This window comes from Pipistrellus kuhlii, unplaced genomic scaffold, assembly GCF_014108245.1.
Source record: "Pipistrellus kuhlii isolate mPipKuh1 unplaced genomic scaffold, mPipKuh1.p scaffold_m20_p_4, whole genome shotgun sequence".
Taxonomy (NCBI): domain Eukaryota; kingdom Metazoa; phylum Chordata; class Mammalia; order Chiroptera; family Vespertilionidae; genus Pipistrellus; species Pipistrellus kuhlii.
In genome coordinates this window covers 35,361,314-35,382,610 of record NW_023425540.1, presented here as the reverse complement: position 1 = coordinate 35,382,610, position 21,297 = coordinate 35,361,314, and the positions used below count along the sequence as shown (strand labels likewise).

Genomic DNA, 21,297 nt, shown 5'->3' with positions numbered 1-21,297 from the left:
ATTCTTACATACAATATTCTTCCTCAAGACATATTTAAACCCCATGACATATTTAAACATATTTAAACCCATGACATGCCTTACTCCTAAGAAATCCCCCATGCTTGACATCCTTAAGAGCTTATGGGGTGTCCTTCGCCAAGGGCCTTGGGCGCTCAGGCCGGCAGGAGCCTTGGAGAAAGGGGAGGGAGGGGAGGAAGGAAGGTGGGGCCGGCGTCCTCCTGGGTGGGTGGGGGTCAGTCCGCGTGGACCAGATTGTGGAAGAGGAAAGGTGGACGCAGGAATTCGGTGGGTCCTTGTTTGCTCAAGATGGAAGTCCAGGCCCTCGGGCTTGCCCAGCCTGTGAACGGGGCGCTCCGCTCCCCTCCCCGGGGGTCGCGGGTTAGGGAGGAGGGGTGCGCCCTCCCGGGGGGCCGCGGGTTAGGGAGGAGGGGTGCGCCCTCCCGGGGGGCCGCCGGTTAGGGGGGAGGAGGAGGCGGGGTGAAGAAGGCCGCAGCCCGGGGCCAGCACGGTCTCACCCACCCAGGGCCGATCCCCGGAGGGCGGCGCCGGCAGGGGCGCTCCGGGCTGTGCACAGGTTGGGGTGCGCAAACCCAGCGCCTCGCCCCGCGACGCCCCCGCCCCTATTGCGGTCCCTAAGCCAAGGTCACTCTAATCCGAGCCGCTGCCCGGGCCGGGGGAGGGGCGAGAAGCGGGGATCGCGCCCCGGCGGCCGCGCCGCACCTGCCCGCGGCGGCCGGAGGGAGGGAGGGAGGGAGGCGGCGGGCGGCCCCGGCGCCGGGAGGGCCGCGCGGGCGGCGGGCGGGGGGACGCGGGGGGCGCGGCGCGCGCGGCGGCGGCGGAGCTCGAGGCGCGGCGGCGAGTGCGTCACGGCGGAGGGCCCGGTGGGCTGCGGCCGACCCGCCGACCAGGAGCCGGCGCCCGGGCCGAGGGGCGGCGGCCGCACCCTCCCCGGCAGTCAGGGCCGGGCCGGGGTCCCGGCGGCGAGCGGGCTGCGGCCGCTCCATTCATTCCCGCGGCCCCGCCTCCTCCGCTCCCGGCTCCGCGGGCGGCGCGTCCGAGGTGAGTAAGCCGCCCGTGCCGGCGGGGCCGCGGGCCGAGGCCGAGCTGCCGCCCCGTCCGCCCCCGCCGACCGGCCGACCGACCGCCACCTGCGGGCTGGGCGGGCGCAGGCCCACGCCGGCCTCCGGGGCGGACCGGGCCCGGGGGAGGGGGCGCCCCAGGTGCGCCGGCGCCACCATTTTGTGGGGGATGCCTCCCTCGCCTTGCTTCGCTCTCCCCGGATGCGTTGGGATCCCCCTGAGCCTGCGGAGCCCCCTCCCCTCGGAGCCCCCCACCCGGAGCCTCCCCGCCCGGTGGATCCCCGGCTTGAGGAGCACCCGGCCCGGCCAGGTGGGGAACGGGAGCTCTGGGCGCCGTGCACCCGGAGGTGGTCCCCGGAGATGCTCTGACCGCCTCCCGGACCCTTAGCCACCGCCGGACTGGGTGTGGTGTAGATGCCTCACTTCCAGAATGCAGCTCAGTGCAATTTTGTCCTCATTCTTAGCTGCCCCTATGCGATTTTTCTAGGCCCTGTGCCCCAGGAGAGCCGATGGATGGTTTGTGGCCCTGGGATCTGCCCACACTCACTCCCATTCGGATCCTTTGGGAGAAATGAAGCATCGTATTCGCTTTTCAGCGTCTGGAAATTGGGGTGGGTCCCTGACGGGGAGTGGATTTTAGGAGAACCACCTGATGCCCGCCCCTCCCCCCTCTCAGGGAGATCCTTTCAAAACCTCAATTGAAAATGCTCACGTGTGAGGGTGTTTGAGGGCATTGGGGCTACCAGAAGGGAAAAGTTGTGATTCTGAACTGTTTGTTACTCCATTTGTCATTTTCAAGGTTCCTGAGAATTTGGTAATTGTTGTTTTAATTTCTGTCGTGAATGTACGTAAGTACCTTAGCGGATTATAGTCGTGCCATTTGTGTTTTGCCACACACAGCATCAGGGACAGGGATTACAATCTGGAATGGTGGCTGTTGCATAATACACGTATGTAGGCCCTGGAGGGAATTCGCCAAAATGGATCTAGGTTTGATGAGTGTATCCTCCGCTTGCACATATTTATTTATTGCACGTAAGATGTACATGCTATATTTGCAAATGATATTTTGTTTTCCTCCTACAAGAGGGAAATATTTTTAGTGACTAATATGTACCAGGCAAAGGTGGTGTGTGTGTGTGTGTGTGGAGGGTAAGGGGGAGAGGACAAGGAAATGAGATGGTGAGAGGAAACTGGGAAGTCCATTTGTGAAGGCTTCTGTGCAAACAAAGATAAAACATCACAGTCTTTCACAGAAAGCTTGTAGCTGATACATTGTACTACTCTCTGAATTTATTTATGAGGATTGGCTTAGGGAATTTACAAATATCTTCTAGGAGAAGCGACAGTATCCTGCTGCATGAGTAATTACAACGTAAAATGCTTTACCTGTGGGCTTTAGATTCTAAAAAGTTCTGAATTAGTCTGACCTTTGAAATAGGATTCGAATTATTATAAATGGTATCATTTCTGTAATAAAGGTACACTGTGCGTCAAACATAAGGGCTTAACTGATTTGGAGAAAACAAAATTATTTTACAAGTAGATACTTTTGAGAGTAAACTTTTAATGTTACCCTCCTAATTAAATTACTGTTAACTTTTCTGATTCGTTGAAGACTTCTACAAAGTAATTGATGTCATGTACCATCCTTCGAAGAAATGGTATGCCTCTCATTAATGACATGTTTGTTCTGTGGGAAGAATTATGGAGGTGAAAGGGACCTTGCACATTGAGAGATGAGTCATGTTTTAGGGAATTTAAGTAAGCAAAGATTGTTACAGATGGAAGGTGCCCTGATTGGGCCCATGCTAGGTCCATGGGGAATGAGATTGTTCTGTCCGGCAAGTTCACTGCTGAGGCAAACACATTTTACATCGGTTCTGTTAGTACACACATCAGAGAGGTTTATAGAGTTGTTACTGTTGTATTTAATTGAGTTTGTAAGTGATCTGGGTGTGTGTGTGTTTTTATCTTTACCACAGCTTTAAATTTTGAGCATTGTTTTACTAGTGATTGAGAAATTGAAAAGAAAAAAGGCTCTCTAACATTTTTATCCATTAGATGCTACCTACATAACCCTTTTAAAGTCATGTGTGGTATGTTCAGTCATCTGCCTAAAAATGCAAAAAGATTTACTTTTTAAAGGCAACGAGAATATAAGAGGATTGGGTATTATTAGGGCAGATGTTCAAAAAATAGTAAGGATTCTGTAGAAAGGACTGTTGGTTAGGTAAGGAAGTAAACAAAACCTTCATGTTTCTTTTCGTTTCTAAGAGTTTTTACAATTCTAAATTGAAAGAAGAAGTTGCACGATGGTATTTAAGGTGATTTTCTTTTTACAGGTCGTTAGGCTTCTGATCCTTTGTATATTTAAGCCTGAAATTAAATTCTAAATTTGGTATGCTTCATTGATAGTAAAGGTATTTCACAATTCTTTCCCACAACAATGAAATTACTGAGGGTTGAATTTATTAAGGAAAAGGTGTGATGATTTAAAAAGAATCAGGGAAAAAGCTGATCATTTGCTAGAGACATCATACCATAATTATTAGACTCGTTGAATTTTAGAGCTGCTATATGAGACTTTATACCAGATATATCTGCTCTGCAGGAGGGATCTACTCATCTAGTCCAACCCATTTTTTGGGCCAGAAAGTTTCTGATTTATCATATACTTTGTTTTTGAAAAAAGAATGTCCCTTTTGTTACCACTTCCACCAATGAATTGTTATTATTGTTGGGGGGTTGGGGCTACATTTATGGTTTGTGCAGAGGAGAGGGTTTAGTTGCTGAAAGAAACAGGGGGCCGGGGCGGGAAACTACTAATAAGTAGAATTGGGAGAGAGTGTTGGCCAAGGAAGGAGAGGAACTTGGAAGCAGTAGAAAGTGGTCAATTTGTCTGGCCTGTCAAGATAAAGGGGGGTAAGAATGAAAATAATCCACTGGATTAGGGAGTTGAGAGGTTATTGGAGGCCTGATGAGGAGTGATATCAGTATAATGATTGGGGAAGAATCCCACTCAGAGCAAAAGTCAATAAATTTTGACTTTTTGTTCCACTGTGATTGAGAAAGTAGTATGTGGCACTAATAAGGAATTTGAGAGTCTAAAATCTTTTACACATACGAGAGCCAGTGCTTTCAAGATTGGATTGGCTCCTGATATTCCTGATGGACTAACCCAGATTCTTACATTAACAGTAGTTATGCAAAGTCAGTGTAGTTCCCCAGTTCAAGCCCAATAGACATAATGCAGGTTTGAACCCTGGCTTTGTTGTTTGTAGCGGCCTGACTTCTAAGGTAATTAATCTCTCTGGCTCAGTTCCCCTCCTCCTTTGTAAAAGAGTACAGGTGATCCTTGAACAACACAGGTTTGAACTAAGAGAATCCACTTTTTTTCTTCTTTTTTTGTAAATACCTGTATGTTTTTGATTGGCATTTGGGAATCAAGGATGCAAATCAAGATTGTATACATTGTCTACACCATCTTACTAGTATATAGAGGACTGCTCATGGTTCATATCAAGTCTACTATCATCTGAATTTCAAGGTTTCCTTTGTCTCTGTCCTTCAGTAATGGATAAACAACTATAATGCAATTTAGTGGATTCATTTTTCCCCCCTTAACTGCATTTTATAGTAATTTCTCCAGTAAATATTTGGTAGGCATTTTACTTTATCAGTTTTTATGTTTCTCTTTTATTTTTCAACTTTAAAACAATCAGCTTTGTATTGTGTAGTAACCATTTAACAATGCTGAAGAAAATGGATCATAATGAATAGAACGGGTATCTAAAGTCTGAAGAGAAGACATTGCAAAATATTTTTAATATGTTTTTATTGACTTTAGAGAGAGAGAGGAGAGTGTGGGAGAGAGAGAGAGAGACATTGATGAGAGAGAAACTGATCACGGTGCTTCCTTCATGCCCCCTATTGGGGATTGAGCCCAAAATCAGAGCATATTTCCTGAACTGGAGTCAAACCAGTGGTGACCTTTTGGTGCATGGGACGACACTCCAACAATTGAGCACACTGGCCGGATGCATGTTGCAATACTTAAAAATCTAACTCCTAAGGTTGATATATTCTATGATAATTGTATAATCTGATGCATCATGGCTTTCCTGACCTGGGAAACTGACAACCAGGATAAATCCCTCGCTAGACAGATTGGTTAGGGGTAGAGCCTGACTACCTGGCTGAACTTGGGTAACTCACTTAACCTCTCCGCACCCAAGGCTCCTCATTGTGAGAATGTGTTTAGGAATGCCTGCCTCAGCCCTGCCATTGTGCTTGGTTGGTTGAGCATCGTCCCATGCACTGAAAGGTTGTGAGTTCAATTCCTGGTCAGGTTGCATGCCCAGGTTGCAGGCTCAGTCCCCAGTAGGGGATGTGCAGGAGGTAGCCAGTCACTGTTTCTCCCATATTGATGTCTCTCTCTCTAAACACCAATCCTATTCTATATAATAAAACCCTAATATGCAAATCAACTGAACAGTGGAACAACTGGTTGCTATGATACGCAGTAACCACCAGGGGTCAGACGCTCAATGCAGGAGCTGTCCTCTGGTGGTCAATGTGCGGGAGCACTGCTTAGCCAGAAGTCGAGCTAATGGTGGGCGAGCACAGTAGTGGTGGTGGGAGCCTTTCTCACCTCCACTGCAGGCAGGCAGTAAGGAGCGAGGGGTCCCGGACTGTGAGAGCCCCGGACTATAAGCAGGATGTCTGACTGCCAGCTTAGGCCTGAGAGAATTGGGCCTAAGCAGGCAGGCGGACATCCCCCGAGGGATCCCGGACTGCCCGTGGGTGCAGGCTAGGCTGAGAGTCCCCTCGTCCCCCACTCATTGAACGAATCTGTGCACCGGGCCTCTAGTAAAAATATAAGGGAAAAAAAGAATACTTGCCTCATAGGGTCATTTTGAAGAATAAATGAGATAATATTGTAGAATGCTGAGCATAATATCTGGTGCAAGTTAATCCAGCAATAAATGGTAGGTGTGTGATCATAAAACATTCTGAGTTTTAAGAAATGATTGTAAATTAATTTTTGATGATACCACCTCTTTGTAAATTATTTCAAGTGTAGACATGTAGTAAGTTATTAGTTAGGAGAGACATCACAGATCTTTTGACACATCCCTACTTTTTATGTTTGGAAAAAATGGATTATGCTTCCCTGGAGTCTGAGCCTGTTAGGATGAAGAAAAATAAGTCATATTGTCATGATAAGTATATTGAAAGAAGTACGCACAAGATATTTATCATCAGAGTTTCTCAGTTTGTCTCCTTTCAGTTCTTCCTATTAATCCATCCTATTATTAGGCCCGGTGCACAGATCTGTACACTGTTGGTTAAATTGCCTTGAAACATAGCCTTGAAAGTCTCTTTCCTTAAATTGAATCCTACTTGAGTATCAAATAAAGTCCCGACTCTTAGTTTGTATTCATGACCTTTTTAATTGAATTTATTGGAGTGACATTGGTTCGTAAAACCATACTGTTCTCTTGGCCTTTGATGTTCTGCCCTCAGTTTATTTTTCTAGCATCCCTTCCACTGCTTACCTTCACACACTTCCCTTAATTCTCTTGGTAAATCCAACTACTTGCCATCCTCAGCATGCTTTCTGGCTTATGTTTAGCATATTCTCCTCTAACTCTGCCTGTTGAAAGGCAGTCTATTGCTTTTCATCTGGCAGCAGAGCTTTACACGTCTTTCATTGGTGGCAGTGCTTCCTTGTGTTTATTTCCCATCACCACGTGTACCTCCTATGCCCTTCACCAAATCCCCACCTCATCCATCAGTCACCATACTGTTGCCAGGTCCATGAGTTCTTTCTCTCTCTCTCTCTCTTTTTTTTTTTTTTTCCCTTCTGCTCAATCACTCCACCCACCTTTAACCCCCACCTTACAAATTTTTGTTTAGCCATGAATTATTTATTCATTTGCTTAGTAAATTTGTATTGAAGTCAGATAGGAAGGCTGCCAATGAGAGATAAGAAAATAATTTTTACTTGATCTGGGTAAGCAAACCCACCTGAGTTTGCAAGAGCAAGTGTATGGGCCACAGCTGGAAGCGCAGAGTTGGAGCGGGCCTGAAAGGAAAGAGAATGGCTAGCCTCTGGTTCAGAGGCTGCTGTTCTCCCAGTTGATATGATACTGGCGGCCCCTGGTTACATGTCTTAGTTGTGTAGTGAGAATATTAGGGAATATTTCCTAAACATTATGTGAAAATCAAGCACCCAAGTTTTGTTTTGTTTTTGCTTTGTTTCGAGCTAGATGTATGTCCTTTAAAACAAAAACATCAGTTTTTCTTCAGGGTTCTAAAAGAGGTAAGCTCTGTGATACTGTGTGTTAAAGTTATCTGTAAAAATGTGCATATTGTTTAGATTGCTGTGTCCTTGAAGTTTACTGTACCAAATCCATGTTAACTTGAATAAAGCACTATAAAATCAGATCTATTATATTATGAACCACGTTAAAAAAATGCATTTTAGATTGTCTAATGTTGAAATGGAAAAAATTTTATGGTGTGTTCATTTAAATAATTCTTAGTTTGCAAACTGCTTTCCTGAGTTTGTAAATTGCTCCTGTGGGATTATGAACAGGATTCAATAATCTGGGTCATGAAGTACAGATACCGTGTGGGCTCAGTGTTGGTAACTTCAAAAGATGATTTGGGCTTCTACTTGAAATAAAATAGGCAGCAGGTATGAACTCCATTTAACTTTTGCTCCATTACCCATAAACTTGTGGGCAGTCCTTAACCATATGTAATCAAATCTTTTTCATTTCCCAGAAGACCAAAAGAATTTTTGAGCAGTGTTGAGCCCACCTGAGATTTGATCATCGTAGCAGTCTGTTCAGTGGTTTCATTTTTGTTGTACTAAAAAACTCAGCTGTGAATGGGGAGAAGGATTAATCTAGGATTTAGGGCCTTGTGTAGGACAGGAACAGAGGAAGTAAGAAGCTAAGTAAGATAGAGATCCATTGAACTGATGTAGTACAGGAGCTAGATTAGTTAAGAAAGGAAGTGATGGTAGGGAGAAAATAAGGTTCAGAAATAGGCTTTTTTTTTTTAAGAATATTGATTTTTTACAGAGAGGAAGGGAGAGAGATAGAAAGCTAGAAACGTCAATGAGAGAGAAATATCCACCAGCTGCCTCTTGCACTACCGGGGATGTGCCCGCATACAATGTACATGCCCCTGACCAGAATCGAACCTGGGACCTTTCAGTCTGCAGTCTGACGCTCTACCACTGAGCCAAACCAGTTTCGGCAGAAACAGGCTTTTTGTGTACAAGGTTGAGAGCATTGACGATTATGTTGCCTGGATACCCAACCTATATTTTCCGTGTTGGGGAAGCCATCAGGAGAGGTAAAATCATGACTTGGATTGGTTGAGATAATTATTTGTTTTCTAAGAACTTTTTCAGCTCCAACATTTCCAGATTTTTAAAATCTAACCTTTCCCCTAAAGCCCTTAAATAATAGCAATAATGTATAAGAATCTTGAAATAATTTAGGAACTGAACTTATAAAATATGTTCCCCCTTTTTAAGAGTAGTGTTGACATCTAGTAATTAACATCACATAGGGAATAAATCACAATGATAGGAATTATTTTTCTAATTTGTTTTCATATTTTCTTGTTAAGTGTAGTGATTCTGTTCTGGCCCATTTGGCTCAGTTGGAGTATCGGCCTGCCCTGCGGATCTAAGGACCTTGGGTTCAATTCCTGGTCAAGGGCATATACCTTGTACCTCGGTAGCAGGTTCCCCAGCCCTGGTGAGGGCTCATGCAGGAGGCAACCAATCCATGTATTTCTCTCCCATCGATGTTTCTCTTTCTCTCCCCACCTTCTTTTTCTCTTCCACTCTCTTTGGAAATTAGTGGAAAAAATACCTTCTGGGGAGGAGAGAGAGAGAGAGAGAGAGGGAGAGGGAGGGAGGGAGGAAGGGAGGGAGGGAGGGAGGGAGAGAGAGAGAGAGGAGTCATTCTTTCAAATAGTCACATAATTTTTCAGAAAAAGTGAATTTATGAAAAGATGGATGTAAAATAGCTGATGGATCTCTTAGAACTCTTACATAAGGAAGCGGTCTGAGTATGTTTTTGTATAAGTTAGCCAGGATTGATGAGCATATCCTTTGCTTAATTTGTTAATTAATTTGGACACTTTTTACACTTCATTGTCCATTCTGTGTACATTTCTGATGAGTTCACTGAAGGCAACATTAAGCTTTCTCATTCATGTAGAATCTAGTTAGGCCTTTTGGTTTATCTCATGGGCAGAGAATAAAGTGCTTGACAAAATTTGACCTGACAGCTCTACAGTTATGTAACATGGAATACAAGCTTAAAAACAACAAAAAAGGGGGAGAAGCGCGTGGTTTACCAGAGCAACACAATTTTTCTCCAGAACTTGGCCACCCTTCTCTGGCCTCTCTAAGCTAGCAGAACCACCATGGGCTAGTAATTTACGCACTCTTAAGTTAACCAACATTTTATTGTATTTATTTGTTGTTTAAAGTTTTACATGTGTCTCCTTTTCCCCTCATTGACCACCCCCCCAGCCATTCCCACCCCGGGCAGGCCCCCACTGCCCCAGTGTCTGTGTCCATTGGTTATGCTAATACTCATGCATACAAGTCCTTTGGTTGATCTCTAAACACCTCTTCCCCCTGCCATTTGTCTCTGGATCTATTCTTGTCCATCAAATTATGTTGATCATTATATCCCACATATGAGTGAAATGATGTGATATTTATCTTTCTCCAACTGGCTTATTTCACTTAGCATAATGCTCTCCAGTTCCATCCATGCTGTTGCAAATGGTAAAAGTTCCTTATTTTTTTATAGCAGTGTAGTATTCCATTGTGTAGATGTACAGCAGTTTTTTAATCCACTCATCTGCTGATGGGCACTTAGGCTGTTTCCAAATCTTAGCTATTGTAAATTGTGCAGCTATGAACATAAAGATACATATATCCTTTCTGATTGGTGTCTCTGGTTTCTTGGGAAATAGTCCTAGAAGTGGGATTACTGGGAGAGGGAGAGAGAAAGAGATATCAGTTTTCTCCCATATGTGCCCGACCAGGGATCAAACCTGAAACCTAGGCGTATGCTCTGACCAGGAAACAAACTTGGTGTACTGGAGGACGCTTCAACCAACTGAGCCACCCAACTGGGGCAGTTGTCAAACTGTATTCACTTCTAACTAAAGTGAAGTCCCCCCCTCCCCCAGCCCCATAATGTTCTTTTTGAAATTTCAGGATATTTAAATTGTTGAACTTCAGGCACATACCTTGTACCTAGATGTGGTTTTATTTTGTTTATATATATGTGTGTATATATATAAAATAAGTGTATATACACACATATATAACTGACGTTTGTAGGCAAATTAGCCGTTCACTGCATCATATGGGATATGGAAGCCAAAGGCCTGTTCGAACACCTTTTCTGTCTGCAGTTACAAAGATAAAACGTCTCCATTTTGCACAGGAACACAAGGTTTAGACAGTTGAGCGTTGGAAAAAAGTCATGTGGTCCGATGACACACGTTTCCAGTTGCATCATGCAGAAGGCAGAGTGAGAATTTTGCAGAAACAGCATGGAAGCATGTAGCCCACTGCATGAGTACAACCCTTCAAGCTAGTGGGGGCAGTGTTATGGTTTGGGGAATGTTTTCCTGGCATGATTTGGGCCCTTTAATTCGTGTGGAACTATGTCTGAATAGCACAACATAACTAAGTATCGTTGCTGATCAAGTTCATCCTATCACGTTGATGGTGTATCCCAATGGAGATGGTTTCTTCCAATAAGACAGTGCGCCATGCCATGGTGCTCGTATTGTGCAGGAGTGGTTTCAAGAACGAAAGGGAGACTTTACCTTGCTTAGGTGGCCCCCACAATCACCAGATCTCAATCCAATTGCACATTTGTGGGACGAAGTTAAAAGAGCCATCAGGCAGCTGGTTCCACAACCATCCAATCTCACTGAACTGGACAGTGCTATTCATCAGGCATGGTGTCAGGTTCCTCACATCACCTTTCCACATCTCGTGGAGTCAGTGCCAAGAAGAATCACCCCGATATTGAAGGCAGAAGGTGGCCCAATGAAGTACTAATAGGGTGGTCATAATAATCTGGCCACTCAGTGTGTGTGTGTGTGTGTGTGTGTGTGTGTATGAATAATCTTTGACTAATAATAAAATAAACCTAGAAGTGATTATTTTTCTATTGAAAAATCTCAATATAAGAATGTTTAAGAGTGAAAGTTAATTAATTTTTGTCTTACACTTTAATTAATTTAGTCATATTGTATTTGCCTTTAATCTGCAGTAGAGTTGTCTTATGGTAAGCAATCCCATAGGTAGTAATGTTTTCTAAAGTGTGCAGACATACTACTGATGATTTAGGAAAGGTCTTTAATTTGTATTTAGGTGAACATTTTAATTATACTTAGAAATCATAAGGCTGCTTAGGAAAATGTATAACCTAATATGCCAAATTGTTGGTTTTGAAGGTTTTATAGTTTAAAGTGAATGAATTTTTTTTTAAGATGAGTTTTGAAATTCTGATAAAGGCTACAACATGGATGAAGCTTGAAATAAGTGAAATAAGGCAGTCTTTGTTGAGACTAGTAAAAAAGACAATTATTGTGATAACACTTATGAGATTCCTAGAATAGGCAAATCCATAGAGACAGAAAGAATGGTGGTTATCAGGGACTAGGGGGAATAGGAACGGGGAATTATTTAATGGGCACATAGTTCTGGAAAGGGAGAGTGATGAAGGTTGTACAACAATGAATATTCTTACTGTCACTGAACTATAAATTTAGAAAGGGTTAATATGGTAAATGTTATGTGTTTACTAGGGGGCTGGTGCCGGAAATTTGTCCACTCAGTGGGGGTGGGGAATATTCCTCACCAGGCCTGTACCCTCTCGCAGTCAGTAGGACATCCTTGGTGCTTCTACGGAGGCAGGAGAGGCTGCTGCCACCACCGTGAGCTTAGCTTCTGGCTGAGTGTTGCTCCCCCTGAGGGAGTGCACTGACCACCAGAGGCAGCTCCTGTGTTGAGTGTCTGCCCCCTGGTGGTCAGTGCGCATCATAGGTGACCGGTCATTCCGCCATTTGGTCAGTTTGCATATTAGCCTTTTATTATATAGGATTTAACCAAATTAAAAAGGGGGATGGGATGAGAGGTGTGTGTTTAAAAAAATGAGTTGACAGGTGTGGATCAGTGGATACGGCGGCGTCCTGCAGACTGAAGGGTCCCAGGTTCGATTCTGGTCAAGGACATGTGCCTTGGTTGTGGGCACATCCTCAGTGGGAGGTGTGCAGGAGGCAGCTGATTGATGTTTCTCTCTCATTGATGTTTCTAATTCTCTATTCCTCTCCCCTCCTCTCTGTAAAAAAAATAAAATAAATGAGTTGAGGAACATACATATTAAATAATGATATAGACACTTGACACACTGGAAACATTTTGATGGTGGTATGCAGATAATTAAAGTTCAGCCAACACTAGGATAGAATAGATGAAGGATCAATGGCTTGGGGACATCTGGCCTGCCTTTGTTCCAGTCTCGAATTGTTGCAAACTAGCAGGACCGGTCAGACAGAGTTAAAGCATGTTAGATAAGGAACCATGATACCTCTAGCTATTTACAACCATTCTCTTATTCTGGGCTATAATGCTAGGTTCTTTATTCAATATGACTAAAACTAAAAAATAAATAAGACTAAAAAAATGCTATTTAAACCTGATAGTATTTAAAATCTTTTAAGAACGAGGTTGTAGTAACAGTAGTTGGGAAAGAAAACGACCCATCAGTTTGCTATTCTATCAGACTCCTTTTCTTTATATGTCCATTTTGTATTCTTTGTTTAGAATGCCGTATTACCTTTATGTGATTGTAATCAACAGTGCTTTTGTACACCAAATTTTTGGCAGCAGTCCTCATATGTTAATTTGTATTTCATCCTTCATGTCATCGGTATATGGCCCTTAAAATCATTTGGTCTGGCTCTGCCAAGGCATGAGGGGTGAGTTAATTAAATGTTTGACCAAAGGTAGCAGGCTAATTTTTAAGCTGATAATTTTGTATGGTCCAGGAATGGCCCTTGGCAAAATAAAGGCTCCCCACTTTTGCTTTAGGTCATGATTACTCTTAGCAAATGAAATGTTTAAATGTGTTTCATTCATACCTCATGTTCAAGAGAGCATTTCGAGATGGTTTCAGGAGAAGACGGTGACATTAATCCTTCCTGAGTTTCATCTGGTCAATAGTAGGGTATATTTAATGCTCTTAATATTTTACTTAGACCAAAGCTGGGATCTTGTCTAAAAGAGAGGAAAATAGTTAACTAGTGTCCTAATTATGCTTTTTTCATCTGCTGTTGACCATTTGTTTTTGTTTTCATCTAAAATTTTAATCTTCATTAGAATTATTGGATCTGACTAGAACATAATATAATTTCTATTTCCTTAGTTTGCTTTTGAATTGACAAATAAGCTTACTTCGTAATAGAGCTCGCTGTTTCATTTTGATACTTTGCTAACTATAACATCTGATTTACATAAGCTCCTGGTTAATCTCTCTTGAAATTCATAGTTTTTTTTTTCTTTTTATGAGTTGCCTGGAAATCCTGTGGTATTTCTAAATGTCTCACAAATTTTTCTTGCTTTCTCCTTTTATTTAGACATTTATATTTACTAATAGGTGGGCTGTTTTTGTGTGTTCTTATTTCCAGGTTTTTATTTTTAAAAATTTTAAAGTCAATTTGATTGAAAATATATTTGTATAAAATTAGGTTCCCAATGATACACCACATTTTAAAGTCCTTAGGATTTCAGATTATGGTAAAAATAAGTTTCTCATTATCATCATATCTTAAAAACTCAGAAAAACATATTTAACCCTAGCCAGGTAGTTCGGTTGTTTGGAGCATTGTCCTGCATACCAAAAAGTTGTGGATTCCATCCTTGGTCTGGTCATGTACAGGAAGCAATTGATCAATGTTTATCTCACACATCAATGTTTCTCTCCCCCACTCCCAAATCCCTTCCTTGCTCTCTAAAAATCAGTAAAAACATATCCTTGTGTGAGGATTTAAAAAATAAAAATAAAAAAAAATAAAAATATATATATATATATATAAAACTATATGTAGCTGTCATTATATGTCCTGTCTTTTACATGTTTTCTCATATTTTCAGTTTTTTTTAAATTTACTAATATATTTGTGATAAAATAGATTTGATGTGATAAAATGCTTCTCTGAAGAATTACTTCAGATAAAAATAATTTTTATTTTCTGTTTTCTTCTGTCTTTCCCCTTTATTATTTCTTAAATCAAGATCGAAGAGATTATTGATAAATATAGCAGTTGGGCTCTGCAGTTTTTATTTTGGGTAAATATGAAATAGGGAATTTTTATAACAAGATCATCTACTTTAGTTTATATCTTTAAGAACTAAGTAGATCAACTTTGATTTAGAGCATATATTTATTTTTTATTTAACTTTTTATCATGGGAGTTTTCAAGAGAACACATATTAGAATCCTTTTTACAATGCATCTGATTGCTATGCCTCTTAAATGTCTTTTTTAAAAATATATGTATTTTATTGATTTTTTACAGAGAGGAAGGGAGAGGGATAGAGAGTCAGAAACATTGATGAGAGAGAATCGTTGAGCTGCCTCCTACACACCTCCCACTGGGGATGTGCCCGAAACCAAGGTACATGCCCTTGACCGGAATCGAACCTGGGACCTTTCAGTCCACAGGCCAATGCTCTATCCATTGAGCCAAACAGGTAGGGTCTTAAATGTCTTTTAATTTACAATAGTTCCTACTCTTTCAACTCCATACTGTATACTTATTGAAAAAACTGGATTATTCTAAATTTGACTGGCTGAAGTGACTTGATGTCATTTCACGTGTTTGATGGCTTCATTACGGTAGATTTGGGTTTGATTTCTCTTTTTGCATCACATCAAGATGCATATGTCTGCTTACTTTTTTTTTTTTAATCCTCACCCAAGGACATTTTTCCATTGACTTTTAGAGACTGGCAGATGGAGGGAAAGACAGGGAAACATTGATGTGAGAGAAACATTGATTGGTTGCCTCCTGTATGAACCCTGACCACGGTTGGCCGGGCAGGAGCCTGCAGAGGAGGTACCGTATTTTTCGGACCATAAGACGCTCCGGACCATAAGACGCACCAGTTTTTAGAGAAGGGAAATGAAGAAAAAAAGATTCTGAAACAAATAGTGTCCTAAAATATTTTATGTGCATTAAAACCCAACATCACAGTCATAAACACATGTAATCAACCCTGTAAAGTAAACAGCAGCATTTAGAACCATTTTAGAGCCGGGCAAGCACACAGAGACCACACAGAGCTGGGCAAGTAAAAAAACTTTTTTTTTAAAGTATATGTGTAGGCTATATTTGGACCATAAGACGCAGGGACTTTTCCCCCCCCACTTCTGGGGGGGAAAAAGTGCGTCTTATGGTCCGAAAAATACGGTACTTGCCCTTGACCATTGAACCTTGGACCCTTTGGTCGGCTGATGCTCTATCCACTGTAAATGGGGTCTTCTTACCTATTTTTACTTTATTTTTTACATTCCTGTTTTCTTTTCACTGGTTATTATTGTATATATGAGGACTTAATTTCTGTGTGTAACTATATCCTCTTTTAGTATATTTTTTTATTGTTTGGAGTAGTTTTTCCATTGATTCTTTTGGGCTTTCCAATGAAATATATTATGTAATTGAGGTAGAGATAGTTCCTTCCACATACACCCATACCCAGTTGTTATACTTCTAGGCTAATTGCATTGGCAGGTACCTATTTAATGTTATACAGTGTGTCGAGTCATTTTTCCTGACTTTAGTGGGAAAGTGTTTAGTGTATTCCCTCTAAAGTGCTGGCTTTTAAACAGGTTTATGTATGAGAGGAATAATTTACATATTGCAACATTTACCCATTGCAATTGTACAATTCAATGATCTTTTTTATTTTTATTTTTTTTAGTGAATTTATATAGTGGAGCAACCATCACTACAATGCAGTTATAGAACATTTTGATTCCAAAAAGTTCCCTTTTGTTCTTTTATAGTGACTTATAATGTTGGCAAGTATATGAGGATATATTTATGTGTGTGTACTTACTTATGTGCAAATAAGTATATCCTACACCTGTATAATTATATTTATATCATTTAAAGAATTACCATTAATTCCTATTTTATTTTTAATTCAAATGAATAATGTTTAAATATTTTCTTTTGACGTACATGGTTAAATCAACAGGCCAAGTGGTAGTCTGACATGGTATAGTGAAGAACTCTTTATAATAAAACTAGAGGCCCAGTTCACAAAATTTGTGCACTGAGGAGGGGTGTCCCTCAGACCAGCCTGCACCCTCTTCAATCTGGGACCCCTTGGGATCGGGCCTAAACCGGCGGTGAGACATCCATCTCACAATCCGGGACTGCTGGCTCCCAATTGCTCGCCTGCCTGCCAGCCTGATCACTCCCTAACCACTCCCCTGCCAGACTGATTGATGCCTACCTGCTTCCCTGCTGGCCTGATTGCCCCCAACTGCCCTCCTCTGCTGGCCCGAATGCCTCCAATTGCCCTCCCCTTCCGGCCTGGCCGCCCCCAACAGCCCCCCTGCTGGACTGGTTGCCCCACGCAGCCTGCTGCTCGGTCTTTCCTGTGAGGGCGTCCTGACCAATTTGCATATTACCCTTTTATTTGTATAGATATTGTAATATGAAGTTTTTCTATGTGAAAAGGAAGCTAGCATTTCATATTCTGAAACATTTTTGTCCCATGCTGTTTTTTAAAGAGAATGGCATTCCCTGTGGACTTGCTGGATAGTTGCAGTCACGAGGAATTGGAAAATTCTGCTGAAGATTATATGTCAGATCTAAGGTGTGGGGACCCTGACAGTCCTGAGTCTTTTTCTCTTCTCGATTTAACGGTAAGGTGTTCTGCAGCGATTTTTATGAGTCTTCAGTTGAGTTCATACACGGAATTAATATCCCTTTATTTTTTATAATTTTAAAGTGCTAACTAAACTTCTGAAATTTGTATGAGAAGACATCAGTAAAATGCATAAATATTAATTGGTTAGTACAGTAACATGATCAGGTTTTAAAAAGAAACTCTAGGTTATTGCTTAATATTTGTATTGTGTCTTTAAAATTAAGTAGTTTACCAGTTTTGCTAAGACTGGCTTCCATATTTGAGCTAACTCAAATTTTCTTTAGATTTAGAGTTTGTGATATAAGAATTTTTTAAAATAAAAATATCAGCAAACCACTAAATTACACATTTTTGTGTAACAAACCTCCCCTTTTCTAAAATGCTAACATAAAACTTAGAAATTAGTAAGCTGCGACCTGTTGTTAGAATTCCACTGTGAACTGATGGCAGGCAAATTCTCTAATATCTAGGCCTGAGATTTTTCTTCTGGAAAATTATGTTGATTTAAAGGATTCTTTAAGTCTCCTCTAGTACAATATTTTATAATTCTCTGAATTGTAATATTTTCTGTAAGTGAGGAATTAGCACACTATTAATGAAGGCAGAAAAAATTTAAAGTATTGTATGTTTCTCTGTAAAATTACCTATCTGGTGTATTTTACTAGAAAATAGTATCCCATCCCCTCCAATAGTCTAAATAACAGATGTAAACAACTGTTTTTTAGTGACTTTACAATTCTTTTGTTTTTATTTAGACTTTTGGCTAGAACACAGAAATATTTATTGAAATAAACTTCTATCCCCCCACCCTCACCCTCACCCCGCAAGGTAATAAACTTCCTACAAAATGGAATTCTGATTTACTTTTTTATTATTTAAAATGTATTTTTATTTCAGGGAAGAAGGGAGAAGAAAGAGAGAGAGAGACATCAGTGATGAGAGAGAATCATTGATCGGCTGCCTCCTGCTCGCCCACAACCTAGTCATGTGCCCCTGACCAGATTCAAACCTGGGACCCTTCAGTCGCAGGCTGAAGCTCTATCCACTGAGCCAAACCCGCTAGGAGCTACTTTTTTTTGAGACAACTAGAAATATTGTCTATGAAATGAAGGTATATAATTAGCATTAATGTAGGAAAAGTTAATATTTTGATAGAATTATGGTGTTTTTGTCCTGTGTTTTCTTCACAGACTCTTCACTAATGTTTAATCAATTGTCATTTCAGATTCCTATTAGCCTGTCAAATGTAGGCTTTGTACCTCTTTATGGTGGAGATCCGACCCAGAAAATTCTTGCTCTTTTTTCACCTGAGGACTCACTCACAGGTCTCTTTTTTGCTTAATCTTTAAAATTGAGGAGTTTTCTCCAAACAATTAGAAATTTATTAAAAGGTAGTTACATGAAGGAATAAAAACAAACAAACAAATGTGTTTCAAACTTAAATTTAGGAAAATAAAATTCTTAATTGCTTACTATTAAATGTTTAATGAGTGAAATAAAAATATTATAAATGGGGCCACATTGTATTTTAAAAGTACATATGAGTGTACTTAAAGGTATCTATATAACCTTACCAAATAGTAATGTTATACACTTTAAGACTTAAGACTTAAATGTTGACCATTTATTCTGTTTTAGCTGTGGCACTTTACCTGGCTGATCAGTGGTGGGCTATTGATGATATCGTGAAAACATCTGTCCCTTCTCGAGAGGGGCTTAAGCAGGTAATTTTACAAGTTTCTTACTTAGGCCATTTCACAGTGATGATTCCTAAAAACAGTGATAGTTTTTGAAGTTATTGAGCTCTTCTCCATTTTATTGTAGCCAGGTTTTATTAAGCCCTTAGAGTTTCATTGTGCTAAAGGTATGTGAGTATTGGGGGAGGAAGATTGAATGCCTATGGGTTAGTTGAACTGTAGTGACTTCAGCTTCAGCTTCTGATTTCCTTGTTCGGTAGAGAAAAAGCCAGTTCTTCTCCGTGTGTGATTGCTTAGGTTTTCTGTCTCTAGGAGACACTGACCAGGAAGGAAACGTGCTTATCGATACAGCCGTTTGGGGAAGTTCTCAGCAGAATACTGCAAAACTTGTTTTTTTCCATCCTAATTACTAAGTTTCATAAAATACTTAGAGGAAGATACAGATGGCGTGCATGTCCATTCTGCATGCCACAGTGCTGAGTGGGAGAACCAATCTGAAAGGCAGAATTAAGAAAAAAAGGGAAGATCTTACCTGATGAAAGTAAACAGGGATAAATGTGGAGTAGTACCCGTAGGTTCAGAAAATGAACTGCACCGTGTGTACCATGAGGACTAAACCGGGAGAGCAGCACACGGGAGAAAGGGTGGGTGTTCACAGAAGCAAAGGAAGGTAGGCAAAAAAGCCAATTTAAAAACCTCAAGTTTATGCAGAAAAGCCCCACTCTCTTAGCAAAATCTTTAATGTTTATACCTGTAATATCTGCATGCCCATCGTGAAGATATTAGGTGATCTGGAGCAATTTCAAGGAAGAGGACAGGAATGGCAAAAGCACCCAAAGTTGCATTACTTTTCCTTCAATTGTTTAGAATTGGTATGGAATGTAGGGGGATCTTACGGATGCTTTCAGATATTTGTAGGCTCTGTGGATCCAGAATATCTTTGGGAAATACATTTTAGCTCAGTATAAGGAATAATTTTATGCTGATCAAAGCTGTTCCAGGCAATTAAAGATTGCTTTAAAGGCACGTGAAATCATCTGGTCTGGCTCTGCCAACGCATTAGAAGTGATTAAATGTTTGACCAAATATAGCAGCCTAATTTAAAAAATATATATATTTTATTGATTTTTTACAGAGAGGAAGGGAGAGGAAACAGAGCTAGAAACATCGATGAGAGAGAAACATTGACTAGCTGCCTCTTGCACAACCCCCATCGGGGATGTGCTCGCAACCAATCGAACCAACCTGGGACCTTTCAGTCCGCAGACCAATGCTCTATCCACTGAGCCAAACTGGTTTCGGCTAGCTGGCTAATTTTTAAGTTGGTAATTTTGTATGGTCCTCAAATGATGTTGTAAATATCCAAATGGCCCATGACAGAAAAAAGGTTCCATACTTGGCAAGCTAACAAGCTCTGTCATTTTGTGTGTTTGGTATTGGAAATCTCCCACTAGGGATGTTTTTGTGAGTAGATTGTATGGCAATGTTTTCTCTCTCCACTTATCTAATTAGAAGGCACTCTTGTTTTTCTTTAAGGAGTCTTTGTGCATAGAATTCTTGTTTTTAGCAATGAAAGATGTCTGTTGGGAAAACCCCACTGTCTTATGCCTGGAAGTTGGTAAGGGGGATCCTGGTGACCATGTAGCCCTGCCTGTAAGAAATGAGGCTCAGTTTCCATTCTATGGTTACCCCATGTATGTTTTCACTAGACCTTCCTGGTGCCACTGTCATCCCTCATCTGGTCGATATATGTGTGTGTATGGCCAAAAGGGCAGGGGGTGTTCCTCATAGTTAGACAACAAAAACAACTGTTAAATTAACATTTTACCTGGAAAGGGTGAGACAAATTCCTTTCCCCAAGAGCATTATTATGTCTTTGCTCATCAAATGAGGTAATTGGTCTTAAAATCTTCAGGAGCTAACATGAAGCCTCCCCCTACTTCTCATTATTATTATTATTATTATTAAAATACATTTTATTGATTTTTACAGAGAGGAAGAGAGAGGGATAGAGAGTTAAAAACATCAATGAGAGAGAAACATCGATCAGCTGCCTCTTGCACACCTCCCACTGGGGATGTGCCCGCAACTGAGGTACATGTCCTTGACCGGAATCAAACCTGGGACTCCTCAGTCCGCAAGTAGACGCTCTATCCACTGAGCCAAACTGGTTTCGGCTTATTATTATTATTTTAATGTGGAAGCTGAAATGGGTGAAAACGGTTGAAGCAGTAGAAGTGGTGGAGGCAGCAGGGTGGCCGAGACCCCTGGTATGGGCAGCGGGAAGCAGAAAGGAAACTGCTAAATAGGAGATGCTGGGGGCTGCTGCACTGGAAACGCGTTTCGCCAGTTTCAGAATTTTGCTGAGAGGCAGTATTCATGCATAATATGTGTGTGTAGAAACGGATTGTTATTGGTAAGAATGATTAGCCTTGCCTTTGTGATAATAAAATGTTTTACAGATCATTTTGAATGCATTCAAAGTGTTTCGAATGCCGGTAGG

The 21,297-nt window shown here is 41.2% G+C and overlaps 1 protein-coding gene across 2 annotated transcripts in view; it reads left to right on the top strand.

Annotated features, from left to right (window-relative positions):
• The first annotated feature begins 848 nt into the window (after positions 1-848).
• The window catches only part of FAM169A (family with sequence similarity 169 member A), a 48,919-nt gene continuing 28,470 nt past the window's right edge, over positions 849-21,297 (top strand). The window contains exons 1-4 of one of the 2 annotated variants that reach the window (XM_036408897.2): positions 849-1,062; positions 16,958-17,092; positions 18,323-18,422; positions 18,736-18,821. In XM_036408897.2, coding sequence (XP_036264790.1) covers positions 16,961-17,092; positions 18,323-18,422; positions 18,736-18,821 — 318 coding nt within the window. In that variant the 5' untranslated portion in view covers positions 849-1,062; positions 16,958-16,960. Of the gene's footprint in view, positions 1,063-16,957; positions 17,093-18,322; positions 18,423-18,735; positions 18,822-21,297 lie in introns of those variants that run through there. The other variant, XM_036408900.2, reaches the window with a different exon arrangement.